At 43.0% G+C, this 17,292-nt stretch overlaps 3 protein-coding genes, 1 long non-coding RNA gene and 2 pseudogenes across 8 annotated transcripts; 5 read left to right on the forward strand and 1 right to left on the reverse strand.

Annotated features, from left to right (window-relative positions):
* Positions 1 to 27: 27 nt before the first annotated feature.
* On the reverse strand, positions 28 to 248 carry LOC116601216. The gene is made up of 2 exons (XR_004289952.2): positions 196 to 248; positions 28 to 122 (listed from the first exon to the last, which is right to left on the reverse strand). It is a non-coding gene; the product is annotated as an uncharacterized LOC116601216 (long non-coding RNA).
* A 937-nt stretch (positions 249 to 1,185) lies between these two features.
* Positions 1,186 to 7,889, forward strand: LOC116601219 (tetratricopeptide repeat protein 28-like). 5 transcript variants are annotated; one of them, XM_048734089.1, is made up of 7 exons: positions 1,186 to 1,350; positions 1,439 to 1,532; positions 2,589 to 2,682; positions 4,731 to 5,184; positions 5,425 to 5,591; positions 5,832 to 6,252; positions 6,733 to 7,649. In XM_048734089.1, the coding sequence occupies exons 4-7, from the start codon at positions 4,749 to 4,751 to the stop codon at positions 6,900 to 6,902; spliced, it is 1,194 nt and encodes a 397-aa protein (XP_048590046.1). In that variant the 5' UTR covers positions 1,186 to 1,350; positions 1,439 to 1,532; positions 2,589 to 2,682; positions 4,731 to 4,748; the 3' UTR covers positions 6,903 to 7,649. The 5 variants fall into 5 exon arrangements, with proteins under 5 accessions (XP_048590046.1, XP_048590045.1, XP_048590049.1 ...); XM_048734088.1 differs by lacking the exon at positions 2,589 to 2,682; XM_048734092.1 differs by lacking the exon at positions 2,589 to 2,682 and having other exon boundaries at positions 1,187 to 1,350; positions 7,575 to 7,889.
* On the forward strand, positions 7,844 to 9,611 carry LOC125573808 (annotated as a pseudogene).
* Positions 9,612 to 9,651: 40 nt separating this feature from the next.
* LOC125573566 (G-protein-signaling modulator 1-like) lies at positions 9,652 to 10,771 on the forward strand. The gene has a single exon (XM_048734094.1). The coding sequence runs from the start codon at positions 9,652 to 9,654 to the stop codon at positions 10,567 to 10,569; it is 918 nt and encodes a 305-aa protein (XP_048590051.1). The 3' UTR covers positions 10,570 to 10,771.
* A 218-nt stretch (positions 10,772 to 10,989) lies between these two features.
* On the forward strand, positions 10,990 to 14,738 carry LOC125573565 (tetratricopeptide repeat protein 28-like). Its single transcript, XM_048734093.1, has 2 exons — positions 10,990 to 12,496; positions 12,857 to 14,738. The coding sequence occupies exons 1-2, from the start codon at positions 11,932 to 11,934 to the stop codon at positions 13,393 to 13,395; spliced, it is 1,104 nt and encodes a 367-aa protein (XP_048590050.1). The 5' UTR covers positions 10,990 to 11,931; the 3' UTR covers positions 13,396 to 14,738.
* Positions 14,739 to 14,885: 147 nt separating this feature from the next.
* Positions 14,886 to 16,764, forward strand: LOC116601230 (annotated as a pseudogene).
* Positions 16,765 to 17,292: the final 528 nt, after the last annotated feature.

Genomic DNA, 17,292 nt, shown 5'->3' on the forward strand with positions numbered 1-17,292 from the left:
GTTTGTGGGATACATTTCAAGACATCTGGGCAGGCGAGTTTCTTCAATGTAAATATCGCACAGTTGGACTCGAAGAGTCCTTAACTTAGATCAGTTAATTCCAGAAGAATATGCTGCAAAACCTGTAAACGGAAGATTAACTCATTAGTCAAAAGAGAGAAAATTCTGAATGAAGATAAGGCATTGAATGCCTACTTTTATAATTCGTCGCGTGATTTTTCTACGGAGGACGCCGTTTCGAATGCGGGCTTATTATCCCGCAGCGGATATACGCTTCACGCATGCTCTAGTCATTGTGGGCTCAAATAGTGGCCAGTAATTAATTAACGGAGCATGCGCTCTGGATCTCCCGTCCACGATAGTGGACGGCGGTTTGATCAAACGAACTTGCCACCCATGGCAGAGGTATCTTTTCCTCGCGAGCTCCAGCCCAGCGAAATACAGAGAAAAGAGGCCTCTGCTAGCAGGGAAGAGGGCCTGATTCTCAGGGTACAAAAATCGATGTAAATCAATTATATGTGTAGCCTTCACCAAGGGCGTTGGGAACAGAGGTTGTTTGGTAAATTGATTTAGAAATGACAAACAACGAAACTCCCCTCTGATTTGGTCGAATTGTGCTTTGTTTTGCGACACACTCTCCGTGTTTACGTAGATACCCGGTCAAGTTTCGTTGCGTAATCCGAGCTTCTACCCCGTGGCGCGCGAACAGTCCCCGACGCGATATACGAAACGTGCCCCGGCACGTACGTACCCACCAACCTCTGTTCCCAACGCCCTTGCCTCCTCCACCGCAGGCAACTCGTAAAGAATAGGTGGGAAAGAACGGGTTACCTGTGGCGAACTTGCGAAGGAGCAGCGCTTTCAGGTTGCCACAGGAAACCCAATCACTTTTTTTTATCTTTTTGCTAATTTAGATGCCTGCGGAGGAGGCTATGATATGTGATCTGCATTTTTCTGTTTGTTGAGATTTGTTTAGAGGGAGTGGGAGGGGAGGTGCCGCTTATTTCAAAATTAGAGGTCGATTCGATTCATTACGGTAGAGATAGATACCTAAGATTGTATATGATACCTAATATATACTGAATATATTAAAAGATCAAAAGCTCTGACACCAGAGTGTGTATTTTAGAGTCTGAAACCCACATGACCCGATGACGTATTTTTTAATAATGCTTCTGCATATTAATAAGGGGAATTCCCGCCAATCTGACTTTCACTTTCGTTCGAGCTTACATTTACTGGATTTTGGACTTATAGAACCGGCGTGTTACCGTCTAACATCGCTTAAATTATCAATAGCAAGCTTCATCATTGCTTTATTGACATTTTAGCCAATAACCAGCACAAGCGGTAAGCTAAATTCGGGTTTGTCGTTCTGGTTGTGACTCCGCTCTCTTCAGTGTCATGGCTAACTTTTTCTCTGTCTTTTGAACCTCAGCCTTTGCAAAGCCGTCTACATTCGGTCTACTTGTGTAGAGACAGCCTTAACACTTCTTTGTCGTCCTTTTCTCCTCCGGGATTTGACTCGAGTGGTGAGTGTTGAGTACTTTCTCAGTTAAATTTCGTAGACAACACTAAGCGAGCCATGCTAATTCGCTCCTGTTTCACCGTCTTCCCTTCCTACCCACCCGCCAAATAGCTTAGATTAAACACATAGTTGTGTAGATACTATAGTTTGATACATATAGGGAGTTTTTGAGGGAAGAAAAATCTACCGCTCATTTAGTATTTTCAAGATGTTCGCAAGCTTTCGTGTACGATAAAATAGGAACTCAGCCAGCGATCGAGTACGATAATATTGAAAGCATCCTTTAGTGGGATTAAAATGCTTGAAACTATAGCCTGAATTCACATTGGAAAGATTCGGAATAATGAAACAAAATAAGCATCACGCTCACGCGATGTGAGACTTCGCCTGGTTTTAAAAGACGATCGTGTACGATTTTTATGGACTCACACCGTGATCGAGTGCGATCATGTGGAAACCGTCCTTTATTACGATATAAAAATTATCGAGATTATAACCTACACCCAGCAGAAAGCTATGGAATAATGAACTAAAACAAAATAAAAGCCCTAATAGCTTGTTTATAAATAATAGAGTTATCTTTATGTGCTAACCTGTTATTTGAGAGCATAAAAATACAGGGGTCATCTAGTATTTTCAATCTAGTCGCCATTCTTTTCATGTACCTTTGCAAATGCAAAAACATGGCACACTAAACGAACCAATCGATTGTCTGATCTTCACTTGAATGCATTAACCACATGACGTACTCTAATGCTTCTGCATACTAATAAGGGTAATCCCCGCCGATCTGACTTTCACTTTCGCTAGTAGAATTTCCTGTTTGGGTGTTTAGCGGGGCTCACATTCACTGGCTTTTGGACTTATAGAACCTGCGTGTTACGTCTACCATCGCTTAAATTGTCAATAGCAAGCTTCTTCATCGCTTTATTGACAGTTAGCGTCAATAACCAGCACAAGAAGTAAGCCAAATTCGGATTTGTTTGATTTGTCGGTTTTGGTTGTGGCTCCGCTCTCTTTAGTGTCATGGGTAACTTTTTCTCCGTCTTTCGAACCTCAGCCTTCCCAAAGCTGTCTTCATCTGCTCGACTTGTGCAAAGATATATACAGCACTTCTTTGTCCTTCTTTTTGCCCCCGGTAGTTGATTTTAGTGGTAAGTGCTAAATGGTTTTTCAGTCTTGTCTTTTCTCCCTACCCACTCGCCAATAGCCTATATTAAACAGATAGTGCTGTACATGAAATAGTTTAACAAACACTGTTTTGAAGGGAAGAAAAATCTACCGCTCATTTAGTATTTTCAAGACCTTGAGAGAGAGGCCGGGGCTCACACGATGCGAGACTCGCACTCAACCGCACATGTTCGCAACTTTGCGTGTGCGATAAGAATGCTCGAGATTATAGCCTGTACACTCAACGGAAAGCTGTGGAATAATAAAACAAAATAAACGGTTCAAAGAGACATCCTAATCGCTACTTGTTTCTCAATAAAGCTAGAACTATGTTTATTTTCTAACATGATTTTTTTTAAGTTCTAATTATATCCTGGGTGTTGTTTAAGGGGCGCTGAATTTTTTAGGTGTCCTGAGCTCAAATCCTTCCCCCCCCCCATAACTCAGGATATTTGATGATCGCTTCCTAAAATAAGTTTAGCTTTAGAGCAAACTGCCACTCTACAAAAAAGCTATATATTGGTTTCCTAAAACTATATTTTACTTATAGAGGCCACATAACATAATTATAGAGATCCCGGTCTAGATAATATATAAACGGTGTAAATCACCTATATTTATCGATTTATCCGTGAAATCGTTAGGGAGAATAAGAGTGCGGAAATCGATAATATAGATTTTTTTGGGTTTATTGAATTTTACGGAAGCTTAGAAAAAAGTTTTCATCCACGAGAGAAGGGCTAAAAAGACAAAATAAGAAATGACGGTGGAAACATGAGAACATAGAACAACCTTTAGCCTGCAATGCAGTCGTTACACGGTGTCTTTATCGCGAAAAACCAGCCTTGAAGGATTTGTAGCAATCTACAAATCACTCATGTCTCAGGGCAAGTACGAAGACGCAATGAATAACCACAAACTCTCACTAAGTCTATTTCAAAAGACAAGTGACGAGAGTGGTCAAGCTAAAGCATACCTCGGTATGGGTAATGTGCACAAGCCTCAGGGCAAGTACGAGGACTCAACGAATAACTACCAACAAGCACTTAGTCTATTTCAAATGACAGGTGACCAGAGTGGTCAAGCTAATGCATACCATGGTATGGGTAATGTGCACAAGTCTCAGGGCAAGTACGAGGACGGAATGTATAAATACCAACACGCACTTAGTCTATTTCTATTTCCGGTGGAGACATGGAACATAGAACAACCTTTAGCCTGCAATGCAGGCGTTACACGGTGTCTTTATCGCGAAAAACCAGCCTTGAAGGATTTGTAGCAATCTTGGCGGTGGCGGTGGTGGTGGCGGCGGCGGCGGCGGCGGCGGCGGCGGTGGTCTCACCATCAAGTCAGAAAAATGGATTTGAACAGCCAGGGAATGGAGAAGGGGAGGGGTCGTCTCTTCTTTAGTTCGACACTGATTATATACCAGCCTAACATAAGTTAAGAAATATTTTGAAAAATGCCGTGCAACGTTACCTTAAATTTGCGAATAATATTTAGTGCTATTTCTTCAAACACAATCAATCTACAAGGTATTGGTAAATGTCTGCATTCAAATGTGATAAAGACATTGCGAACTGGTACAGAGTACCTTAGTGTTTTGAGAGAGCGAAGTGTTGTGTGTTTCAGTATTGTAAGGGAAACAGGCTTCCTTAGCCTCTCAATATTTCAAGTTTCATGAACGGTTATGGAGTTTGTAGTGTGGTGTAGCACTATGACAAGTCGGCAGGGGTTTGCCTTCGGTAATGATGCGTGTTTACTTGTAAATATCTCCTTTCAATCTGATAGCCTGCCATGTATGCCCGTATATAGTCATTATGCCCATGTTTGGAAACGAGTGTGGCGTAATAAAATTCAGTTCTATCCTAGCGCTCGTGTCGTGAAGTTGTATTTTGTTTCTGTCTTCGTAAACTTTCTATCCATCCCCCGAACCGACTTATTCCTCTCTGCCACTTGATCGAGACAGGTTTTCCTAAAATGGTAAAGAAATTTTTAAATATATAACTTTGTCTATTTTATCTACTTTCAGGGTTGATGAAACAGAAAGATGTCTGAGGGCAAGCCGTTTTCTGACTGGGGCGTGGCCGAGTGGGACGCCATTCGCAGGGTGTGGTCCAACCTTCCCGACATATTCGGTTTCCTGATTATGTGGGGGATGACCATGAGCACGCTGACACCAGACCAGCAGATTCATTTACTGAAAGTATGTTACGATATTTCGTACTTGCTCGGGGACAGCAAGATGATGATAGTTGTGTATGGTGCTGCGGTTGGCGTATTTGACAAGATGAGACAGTATGACAAAGCAATGTTGTGTTATATTACGGCGCAAGGGATACCGGAAAACATTGGTGACGTGAGTGGTCAAGCTACTGTATACCTCGGTATGGGTGAAGTCCACAGCTCTCAGGGCAAGTACGAGGACGCAATGAATAACTACCAACACGCACTTAGTCTATTTCAAAAGACAGGTGACGAGAGTGGTCAAGCTAAAACATACTATTTTATGAGTAATGTGTAAAAAGACCAGGGCAAGTACGAGGACGCAATGAATAACTACCAACACGCACTTAGTCTATTTCAAAAGAATGGTGACGAGAGTGGTCAAGCTAAAGCATACCATAGTATGGGTAATGTGCACAGGTCTCAGGGCAAGTGCGGGGACGCAATGAATAACTACCAACACGCACTTAGTCTATTTCAAAAGACAAGTGACGAGAGTGGTCAAGCTAATGCATACCTTGGTATGGGTAATGTGCACAAAGACCAGGGCAAGTACGAGGACGCAATGAATAACTACCAACACGCACTTAGTCTATTTCAAAAGACAAGTGACGAGAGTGGTCAAGCTGAAGCATACCATAGTATGGGTAATGTGCACAGGTCTCAGGGCAAGTGCGGGGACGCAATGAATAACTACCAACACGCACTTAGTCTATTTCAAAAGACAGGTGACGAGAGTCGTCAAGCTAAAGCATACCATAGTATGGGTAATGTGCACAGGTCTCAGGGCAAGTGCGGGGACGCAATGAATAACTACCAACACGCACTTAGTCTATTTCAAAAGACAGGTGACGTGAGTGGTCAAGCTAATGCATACCTTGGTATGGGTTATGTGTACAAAGACCAGGGCAAGTACGAGGACGCAATGAATAACTACCAACACGCACTTAGTCTATTTCAAAAGACAGGTGACGAGAGTGGTCAAGCTAAAGCATACCATGGTATGGGTAATGTGCACTGGTCTCAGGGCAAGTACGAGGACGCAATGAATAACTGCCAACACGCACTTAGTCTATTTCAAAAGACAGGTGACGAGAGTGGTCAAGCTAAAGCATACCATGGTATGGGTTATGTGTACAAAGACCAGGGCAAGTACGAGGACGCAATGAATAACTACCAACACGCACTTAGTCTATTTCAAAAGACAGGTGACGAGAGTGGTCAAGCTAAAGCATACCATGGTATGGGTAATGTGCACTGGTCTCAGGGCAAGTACGAGGACGCAATGAATAACTGCCAACACGCACTTAGTCTATTTCAAAAGACAGATGACGTGAGTAGTCAAGCTAAAACACACCATGCAATGGGTAATGTGCACTGGTCTCAGGGCAAGTACGATGACGCAATGAATAACTACCAACACGCACTTAGTCTATTTCAAAAGACAGGTGACGTGAGTAGTCAAGCTAAAACACACCATGCAATGGGTAATGTGCACTGGTCTCAGGGCAAGTACGATGACGCAAGGAATAACTGTCAAAACGCACTTAGTCTATTTCAAAAGACAGGTGACGAGACTGGTCAAGCTAATGCATACCTTGGTATGGGTAATGTGTACAAAGACCAGGGCAAGTACGAGGACGCAATGAATAACTACCAACACGCACTTAGTCTATTTCAAAAGACAGGTGACGTGAGTGGTCAAGCTAAAGCATACTATTTTATGAGTAATGTGTAGAAAGACCAGGGCAAGTACGAGGACGCAATGATTAACTACAAACACGCACTTAGTCTATTTCAAAAGACAGGTGACGAGAGTGGTCAAGCTAATGCATACCACGGTATGGGTAATGTGCACAGGTCTCAGGGCAAGTACGAGGACGCAATGAATAACTACCAACCCGAACTTAGTCTATTTCAAAAGACATGTGACGTGAGTGGTCAAGCTAAAGCATACCATGGTATGAGTAATGTGTAGAAAGACCAGGGCAAGTACGAGGACGCAATGATTAACTACAAACACGCACTTAGTCTATTTCAAAAGACAGGTGACCAGAGTGGTCAAGCTAATGCATACCACGGTATGGGTAATGTGCACAGGTCTCAGGGCAAGTACGAGGACGCAATGAATAACTACCAACACGAACTTAGTCGATTTCAAAAAGACAGGTGACGTGAGTGGTCAAGCTAAAGCATACCATGGTATGAGTAATGTGTAGAAAGACCAGGGCAAGTACGAGGACGCAATGATTAACTACAAACACGCACTTAGTCTATTTCAAAAGACAGGTGACCAGAGTGGTCAAGCTAATGCATACCACGGTATGGGTAATGTGTACAGGTCTCAGGGCAAGTACGAGGACGCAATGAATAACTACCAACACGAACTTAGTCTATTTCAAAAAGACAGGTGACGTGAGTGGTCAAGCTAAAGCATACCATGGTATGGGTAATGTGCACTGGTTTCAGGGCAAGTACGAGGACGCAATAAATAACTACCAACCCGAACTTAGTCTATTTCAAAAGACAGGTGACGTGAGTGGTCAAGCTAATGCATACCTTGGTATGGGTAATGTGTACAAAGACCAGGGCAAGTACGAGGACGCAATGAATAACTACCAGCACACACTTAGTCTATTTCAAAAGACAAGTGACGAGAGTGGTCAAGCTAATGCATACCTTGGTATGGGTAATGTGTACAAAGACCAGGGCAAGTACGAGGACGCAAAGAATAACTACTAACAAGCACTTTGTCTATTTCAAAAGACAAGTGATGAGAGTGGTCAAGCTAAAGCATACCATAGTATAGGTTATGTGTACAAAGACCAGGGCAAGTACGAGGACGCAATGAATAACTACCAACACGCACTTAGTCTATTTTAAAAGACAGGTGACGTGAGTGGTCAAGCTAATGCATACCTTGGTATGGGTAATGTGTACAAAGACCAGGGCAAGTACGAGGACGCAATGAATAACTACCAACACACACTTAGTCTATTTCAAAAGACAAGTGACGAGAGTGGTCAAGCTAATGCATACCTTGGTATGGGTAATGTGTACAAAGACCAGGGCAAGTACGAGGACGCAATGAATAACTACCAACCCGAACTTAGTCTATTTCAAAAGACAGGTGACGTGAGTGGTCAAGCTAATGCATACCATGGTATGGGTTATGTGTACAAAGACCAGGGCAAGTACGAGGACGCAATGAATAACTACCAACACGCACTTAGTCTATTTTAAAAGACATGTGACGTGAGTGGTCAAGCTAATGCATACCTTGGTATGGGTAATGTGTACAAAGACCAGGGCAAGTACGAGGACGCAATGAATAACTACCAACACACACTTAGTCTATTTCAAAAGACAAGTGACGAGAGTGGTCAAGCTAATGCATACCTTGGTATGGGTAATGTGTACAAAGACCAGGGCAAGTACGAGGACGCAATGAATAACTACAAACACGAACTTAGTCTATTTCAAAAGACAGGTGACGAGAGTGGTCAAGCTAAAACATACTATTTTATGAGTAATGTGTAAAAAGACCAGGGCAAGTACGAGGACGCAATGATTAACTACAAACACGCACTTAGTCTATTTCAAAAGACAGGTGACGAGAGTGGTCAAGCTAATGCATACCACGGTATGGGTAATGTGCACAGGTCTCAGGGCAAGTACGAGGACGCAATGAATAACTACCAACCCGAACTAAGTCTATTTCAAAAGACATGTGACGTGAGTGGTCAAGCTAAAGCATACCATGGTATGAGTAATGTGTAGAAAGACCAGGGCAAGTACGAGGACGCAATGATTAACTACAAACACGCACTTAGTCTATTTCAAAAGACAGGTGACCAGAGTGGTCAAGCTAATGCATACCACGGTATGGGTAATGTGCACAGGTCTCAGGGCAAGTACGAGGACGCAATGAATAACTACCAACACGAACTTAGTCTATTTCAAAAAGACAGGTGACGTGAGTGGTCAAGCTAAAGCATACCATGGTATGAGTAATGTGTAGAAAGACCAGGGCAAGTACGATGACGCAATGATTAACTACAAACACGCACTTAGTCTATTTCAAAAAGACAGGTGACGTGAGTGGTCAAGCTAAAGCATACCATAGTATGGGTAATGTGCACTGGTTTCAGGGCAAGTTCGAGGACGCAATAAATAACTATCAACCCGAACTTAGTCTATTTCAAAAGACAGGTGACGTGAGTGGTCAAGCTAATGCATACCATGGTATGGGTTATGTGTACAAAGACCAGGGCAAGTACGAGGACGCAATGAATAACTACCAACACGCACTTAGTCTATTTTAAAAGACAGGTGACGTGAGTGGTCAAGCTAATGCATACCTTGGTATGGGTAATGTGTACAAAGACCAGGGCAAGTACGAGGACGCAATGAATAACTACCAACACACACTTAGTCTATTTCAAAAGACAAGTGACGAGAGTGGTCAAGCTAATGCATACCTTGGTATGGGTAATGTGTACAAAGACCAGAGCAAGTACGAGGACGCAATGAATAACTACCAACCCGAACTTAGTCTATTTCAAAAGACAGGTGACGTGAGTGGTCAAGCTAAAGCATACCATGGTATGGGTAATGTGCACTGGTTTCAGGGCAAGTACGAGGACGCAATGAATAACTACCAACACGCACTTAGTCTATTTTAAAAGACAGGTGACGTGAGTGGTCAAGCTAATGCATACCTTGGTATGGGTAATGTGTACAAAGACCAGGGCAAGTACGAGGACGCAATGAATAACTACCAACACACACTTAGTCTATTTCAAAAGACAAGTGACGTGAGTGGTCAAGCTAATGCATACCATGGTATGGGTAATGTGTACAAAGACCAGGGCAAGTACGAGGACGCAATGAATAACTACCAACCCGAACTTAGTCTATTTCAAAAGACATGTGACGTGAGTGGTCAAGCTAATGCATACCATGGTATGGGTAATGTGTACAAAGACCAGGGCAAGTACGAGGACGCAATGAATAACTACCAGCACACACTTAGTCTATTTCAAAAGACAAGTGACGAGAGTGGTCAAGCTAATGCATACTTTGGTATGGGTAATGTGTACAAAGACCAGGGCAAGTACGAGGACGCAATGAATAACTACAAACACGAACTTAGTCTATTTCAAAAGACAGGTGACGAGAGTGGTCAAGCTAAAGCATACCTCAGTATGGCTAATGTGCACAGGTCTCAGGGCAAGTACGAGGACGCAAAGAATAACTACCAACAAGCACTTAGTCTATTTCAAAAGACAAGTGACGAGAGTGGTCAAGCTAAAGCATACCTTGGTATGGGTAATGTGTACAAAGACCAGGGCAAGTACGAGGACGCAATGAATAACTACCAGCACACACTTAGTCTATTTCAAAAGACAAGTGACGAGAGTGGTCAAGCTAATGCATACTTTGGTATGGGTTATGTTTACAAAGACCAGGGCAAGTACGAGGACGCAATGAATAACTACCAACCCGAACTTAGTCTATTTCAAAAGACAGGTGACGTGAGTGGTCAAGCTAATGCATACCATGGTATGGGTTATGTGTACAAAGACCAGGGCAAGTACGAGGACGCAATGAATAACTACCAACACGCACTTAGTCTATTTTAAAAGACATGTGACGTGAGTGGTCAAGCTAATGCATACCTTGGTATGGGTAATGTGTACAAAGACCAGGGCAAGTACGAGGACGCAATGAATAACTACCAACACACACTTAGTCTATTTCAAAAGACAAGTGACGAGAGTGGTCAAGCTAATGCATACCTTGGTATGGGTAATGTGTACAAAGACCAGGGCAAGTACGAGGACGCAATGAATAACTACCAACCCGAACTTAGTCTATTTCAAAAGACAGGTGACGTGAGTGGTCAAGCTAATGCATACCATGGTATGGGTTATGTGTACAAAGACCAGGGCAAGTACGAGGACGCAATGAATAACTACCAACACGCACTTAGTCTATTTTAAAAGACATGTGACGTGAGTGGTCAAGCTAATGCATACCTTGGTATGGGTAATGTGTATAAAGACCAGGGCCAGTACGAGGACGCAATGAATAATTACCAACACACACTTAGTCTATTTCAAAAGACAAGTGACGAGAGTGGTCAAGCTAATGCATACCTTGGTATGGGTAATGTGTACAAAGACCAGGGCAAGTACGAGGACGCAATGAATAACTACAAACACGAACTTAGTCTATTTCAAAAGACAGGTGACGAGAGTGGTCAAGCTAAAGCATACCTCAGTATGGCTAATGTGCACAGGTCTCAGGGCAAGTACGAGGACGCAAATAATAACTACCAACAAGCACTTAGTCTATTTCAAAAGACAAGTGACGAGAGTGGTCAAGCTAAAGCATACCATAGTATGGGTAATGTGCACAGTTCTCAGGGCAAATGCAAGGACGCAATGAATAACTACCAACAAGCACTTAGTCTATTTCAAAAGACAAGTGACGAGAGTGGTCAAGCTAATGCATACCTTGGTATTGGTAATGTGCACAGGTCTCAGGGCAAGTACGAGGACGCAATGAATAACTACCAACACGCACTTAGTCTATTTCAAAAGACAGGTGACGAGAGTGGTCAAGCTAAAGCATACTTTTGTATGGGTAATGTGTACAGTTCTCAGGGCAAGTACGAGGACGCAATGAATAACTACCAACAAGCACTTAGTCTATTTCAAAAGACAGGTGACGAGAGTGGTCAAGCTAAAGCATACCATGGTATGGGTAATGTGCACAGGTCTCAGGGCAAGTACGAGGACGCAATGAATAACTACCAACACGCACTTATTCTATTTTAAAAGACAAGTGACGAGAGTGGTCAAGCTAAAGCATACCTTGGTATGGGTAATGTGCACAGGTCTCAGGGCAAGTACGAGGACGCAATGAATAACTACCAACACGCACTTAGTCTATTTCAAAAGACAGGTGACGAGAGTGGTCAAGCTAAAGCATAACTTGGTATGGGTAATGTGTACAGTTCTCAGGGCAAGTACGAGGACGCAATGAATAACTACCAACAAGCACTTAGTCTATTTAAAAAGACAGGTGACGAGAGTGGTCAAGCTAAAGCATACCATGGTATGGGTAATGTGCACAGGTCTCAGGGCAAGTACGAGGACGCAATGAATAACTACCAACAAGAACTTAGTCTATTTCAAAAGACAAGTGACAAGAGTGGTCAAGCTAAAGCATACCATGGTATGGGTAATGTGTACAGTTCTCAGGGCAAGTACGAGGATGCAATGAATAACTACCAACTCGCACTTAGTCTATTTCAAAAGACAGGTGACGAGAGTAGTCAAGCTAAAACATACCATGAAATGGGTAATGTCCACTGGTCTCAGGGCAATTACGAGGACGCAATGAATAACTACCAACACGCACTTAGTCTATTTCAAAAGACAGGTGACGTGAGTTGTCAAGCTAAAACATACCATGAAATGGGTAATGTGCACAGGTCTCAGGGCAAGTACGATGACGCAATGAATAACTACCAACACGCACTTAGTCTATTTCAAAAGACAGGTGACGTGAGTGGTCAAGCTAATGCATACCTTGGTATGGGTAATGTGTACAAAGACTAGGGCAAGTACGAGGACGCAATGAATAACTACCAACACGCACTTATTCTATTTTAAAAGACAAGTGACGAGAGTGGTCAAGCTAAAGCATACCTTGGTATGGGTAATGTGCACAGGTCTCAGGGCAAGTACGAGGACGCAATGAATAACTACCAACACGCACTTAGTCTATTTCAAAAGACAGGTGACGAGAGTGGTCAAGCTAAAGCATAACTTGGTATGGGTAATGTGTACAGTTCTCAGGGCAAGTACGAGGACGCAATGAATAACTACCAACAAGCACTTAGTCTATTTAAAAAGACAGGTGACGAGAGTGGTCAAGCTAAAGCATACCATGGTATGGGTAATGTGCACAGGTCTCAGGGCAAGTACGAGGACGCAATGAATAACTACCAACAAGAACTTAGTCTATTTCAAAAGACAAGTGACAAGAGTGGTCAAGCTAAAGCATACCATGGTATGGGTAATGTGTACAGTTCTCAGGGCAAGTACGAGGACGCAATGAATAACTACCAACTCGCACTTAGTCTATTTCAAAAGACAGGTGACGTGAGTTGTCAAGCTAAAACATACCATGAAATGGGTAATGTGCACTGGTCTCAGGGCAATTACGAGGACGCAATGAATAACTACCAACACGCACTTAGTCTATTTCAAAAGACAGGTGACGTGAGTTGTCAAGCTAAAACATACCATGAAATGGGTAATGTGCACAGGTCTCAGGGCAAGTACGATGACGCAATGAATATCTACCAACACGCACTTAGTCTATTTCAAAAGACAGGTGACGAGAGTGGTCAAGCTAATGCATACCTTGGTATGGGTAATGTGTACAAAGACTAGGGCAAGTACGAGGACGCAATGAATAACTACCAACACGCACTTAGTCTATTTCAAAAGACAGGTGACGAGAGTGGTCAAGCTAAAGCATACCATAGTATGGGTAATGTGCACAGGTCTCAGGGCAAGTGCGGGGACGCAATGAATAACTACCAACACGCACTTAGTCTATTTTAAAAGACAGGTGACGTGAGTGGTCAAGCTAATGCATACCTTGGTATGGGTAATGTGTACAAAGACCAGGTGACGTGAATGGTCAAGCTAAAGCATACTATGGTATGGGTAATGTGCACTGGTTTCAGGGCAAGTACGAGGACGCAATGAATAACTACCAACCCGAACTTAGTCTATTTCAAAAGACAGGTGACGTGAGTGGTCAAGCTAATGCATACCATGGTATGGGTTATGTGTACAAAGACCAGGGCAAGTACGAGGACGCAATGAATAACTACCAACCCGAACTTAGTCTATTTCAAAAGACAGGCGACGAGAGTGGTCAAGCTGAGGCAATGTGGGCTATAGAGGGAATTCACAATACTTGTGGTAAATACCAAGAAGTACAGGAATGTAGTCGTAAGATTCTTCATTTAGAAAAGGTGCAAAGAGACCCCTTCAAGCAGGCTTTTCCATATACCTTCAGTGGAGAATTCACAAAGGCGATAGAGTGTTTCGAAAAGGAGCTTGATGGCGACGTAAACCAACCTATAAGTGCACATTGTTTAAGGAGTCATATATACTGCCATCAAGGTAACTGCGGAATCGTATCTTTTGAAAAGCTTTAAGTGTTATGAACACATATTTACAAATCTTGGAAAGCTAGAAGATGCAAAAATTAATATCGCAGATACCTATATCGTAACATATCACTTGACAAAAAAGACCAAGCCTTGTTGATGTCAGAGCAAGGAAGATTGCGCGCTCTTGGTGAAAACCTTCAAACCAAATATGGACTTCACGGAGATGAAGCAAAGAGTTCATTAGACTAAGAGGTGTGCTTGTTAGTCCGTGGTAGCTCGTCCTCGTTTGTTGTTGTATCATTGAGTGATGAACACCTTCACTTATTCGCTCTCTCATCTCAAACCCCTTTGGTTGTACAGCCGGTACCGTTGATGCAAATCACAGATAAAGCGAAACAATGGCTATCTCTTCTCAAATACCTGATCAACAGAGTTATATATGATGCAAATCACGTCCGTCAAAATCGCGATGATACCTTTGAAGACAGATCGCTGGACCTGGACAATGATGACGAGTCTGAACAACAACACGTGCTGACAGAACTCGCAAAGGTAACACTAGGGTCCAAGGGCTCAGAGAAGACGAATGAAATCGGAGGCGAAACAAGCGGAAACAGAAAAGACAAGAGTGTCGCCAAGATGTGGGGCGGAGATAGTGAGTGTCACCTTGCTACCAGGTCCCCTTTACCACATACCACAGGAAAACCGAAGGCGAGTGACGAGGGTACTAGCGGTAAAGCTCCACAGGAGCACGACGGAGACGTTTGATCGCCACCCCCAACCAGCAGTGCCGAGACACAGAGAGGGTTCGATCTACTAAAAGAGCTGTACCGGATACTGATTGAACCAACTGAAAAGGAACTCACCCAAGATGAAGTCGTGTTTGTTCCTGAAGGTGTTACGTTCATGGTCCCCTTCGGAGCTCTGCAATCACCGGACGGGAGATTCCTCGCTGAGAAAAAGGCAATTCGTACTGGACCATCACTCACTACTCTTAAGCTAATGAGAGAATGTCCTGAAGACAAGCACTGCAAACGTGGTGTACTTGTCCTTGCGAATCCAAGATCCGAACGCAAACGTATTTACACGCAACAGGAGTGGAGCCGACGTGGTGAAGTCTTTTCACGAGAGGTTTGCAAATCTCCCTGCAACAAGTAAGGAAGCTATCAAGATCAGAGAAATACTTCCAGACGTGACATGTTTGATCGAGTACCAAGCGACCAAGAATGCGGTGATGCAGAGTCTCCAGAAAGGCGTCGGTGTTATCCACATCGCTTCGCACGGTGACTCACAGACGGGGGAAATATTAGTCGCACAAGAACCACGCATGGATAAGCATGATATCGCCGAAAAAGAGGAATACCTCCTGACGATGAAGGAAATCAGCTCGTGTCAGATCAACGCAAGTCTGGTCGTGCTCAGCTGCTGTCATAGCGGCAGAGGCCAGATCAGAGCCGAGGGCGTGATGGGTCTGGTGCGAGCTTTCCTCGCTGCAGGAGCTCGCTCCGTGCTCGCAGCGCTGTGGACTATTGGCGACAATGCCACACTGGAGTTCATGGAGCGCTTTTATCGTTACCTGGCCAGCGGATTGTCAACTAGTGCCAGTCTCAAGCGGACAATCCGGGACACCATCTCAATGAATGATAAATACAGCCACCCCTATTACTGGGGCGCGTTTGTTCTCGTCGGTGATGACGTCACTATACGGTAGAGTTTCACAAGTTTCAAGAAATTCTGGGACACGTTTTCGACTTTAACTATCCCCGTACCACAGGGAACCCGGTCGAGTAAGCTCAGTTTGGCTTTTATTATTGTATCATAGCTATATCTCATGTGCATTATTTTTCTAATGCCGCACATGCGCACTGGGCCACTATTTACGTCAAAATCCCTAACAATTTGAAGGGTATTGGCTGGTTTCTTTTTTGAAAAGTTGCCATTCCTGAATGAGGCGCTATCTTTCTCTGCTTATTTGAAGCAGGGCCCCTTAGTCAACTTAGAATTTCGATTCACAAGTACGAAGCTTTTTGTAGCTTGCTTAGTCTAGTGTAAGTGGAGCAAAGTGTTGGGAAGATAATTTCATTTTTATATTAGAATTGATTCGAGGGGGTGAATTGGTGTTTTATTTGATTTTTAGTTGGTTGTTTATTCGAGAGGGAACCCGACCAAAGTAGGCATTCACGGCGTTTTGTTCTTCGATCATCACATCTAAGTCAAATTTATAAAATCTAGATTGTTAGTAAATAACCACCCAAGTTATTTCTTCTTAGCACGCATAGAAATCCATTGCTATAAATCCAGGTACTGTTTCATCTTCTCCTTTGTAGAAAGTCCATCCTTGGTCTTATATATATTTGTAGAATAAATAGGAATCAAAATGTAATTACCAGTAAAACACTTGCCATCATTCCCCCTCCCAACCCCTTTCCCCTTTATTTCTGAACGTTATATGTGTTGTCATCCGACGCACGCAATACCCTTGCACCTGTTGCACTATTTGTATCCATTCTTAACTCTTTGTCAAACCAAGGTACCACCCCCCCCCCCCCCACTTTCTCGAAACTTCCATCCCTCCATGCAAGGTAGCATGTCTGTAACACTATCTATTGGCAAAGACTACAATAAAAAATATTTTGGTCACCTTTTTCTCAATTTCGTGATTTAAAACTATTGACATGCTGTCAATGTTTTACAATGTTGATAAAGTGAATAAGATGCACTTTGGTGCATAGTGCATTGTTCTGTTTTAGTTGCTATCATTGCGATGTTGACAGCGTTAGTTGTCACCAGTTATGATGCCAAATTACTAAGGGAAAAAAGCGAGATTAAGTCTAATTCAAATTCTCACTGTTTCGAAAATTGAAAGTTGTCAAATATGACACTCCAATCTCGTGGTATTGAAAGCACTTTTTTAAGAACCTACTTTATCAGGGCCGTAACGGACCTCCGAACACTGGGGGGGGGGGGATACACGGTATGTCATACAGGTATTTTTTTTCCAACTTTATTGAGTCAACAATACAAATTTAGACTTTAGGCAAAACGGAAGTTACCTCAAAAGGTAAGGTCACGGAATGCCATGCTGGGCTCCGCCCTTAGGATAACTAGCTAAATTATATAGATGAAATTACATGTTACATTCTGTGACATGCACAGGTGAGTA

The sequence above is a fragment of the Nematostella vectensis genome, chromosome 11 (assembly GCF_932526225.1).
Source record: "Nematostella vectensis chromosome 11, jaNemVect1.1, whole genome shotgun sequence".
NCBI lineage: Eukaryota > Metazoa > Cnidaria > Anthozoa > Actiniaria > Edwardsiidae > Nematostella > Nematostella vectensis.

Bases quoted from the DNA above. Each gene is read 5' to 3' on its own strand.
- LOC116601219 (XM_048734089.1), top strand. From the start codon at position 4,749: ATGTCTGAGGGCAAGCCGTTTTCTGACTGGGGCGTGGCCGAGTGGGAC. The intron at 5,185-5,424 runs GTCAAGCTAAAA...GTGACGAGAGTG, and splicing joins AAAGACAGGTGACGAGAGTG to GTCAAGCTAATGCATACCTT. The intron at 5,592-5,831 runs GGCAAGTGCGGG...TACAAAGACCAG, and splicing joins GTAATGTGCACAGGTCTCAG to GGCAAGTACGAGGACGCAAT.
- LOC125573566 (XM_048734094.1), top strand. From the start codon at position 9,652: ATGGGTAATGTGTACAAAGACCAGGGCAAGTACGAGGACGCAATGAAT.
- LOC125573565 (XM_048734093.1), top strand. From the start codon at position 11,932: ATGGGTAATGTGTACAGTTCTCAGGGCAAGTACGAGGACGCAATGAAT. The intron at 12,497-12,856 runs GTGACGTGAGTG...TTAAAAAGACAG, and splicing joins TAGTCTATTTCAAAAGACAG to GTGACGAGAGTGGTCAAGCT.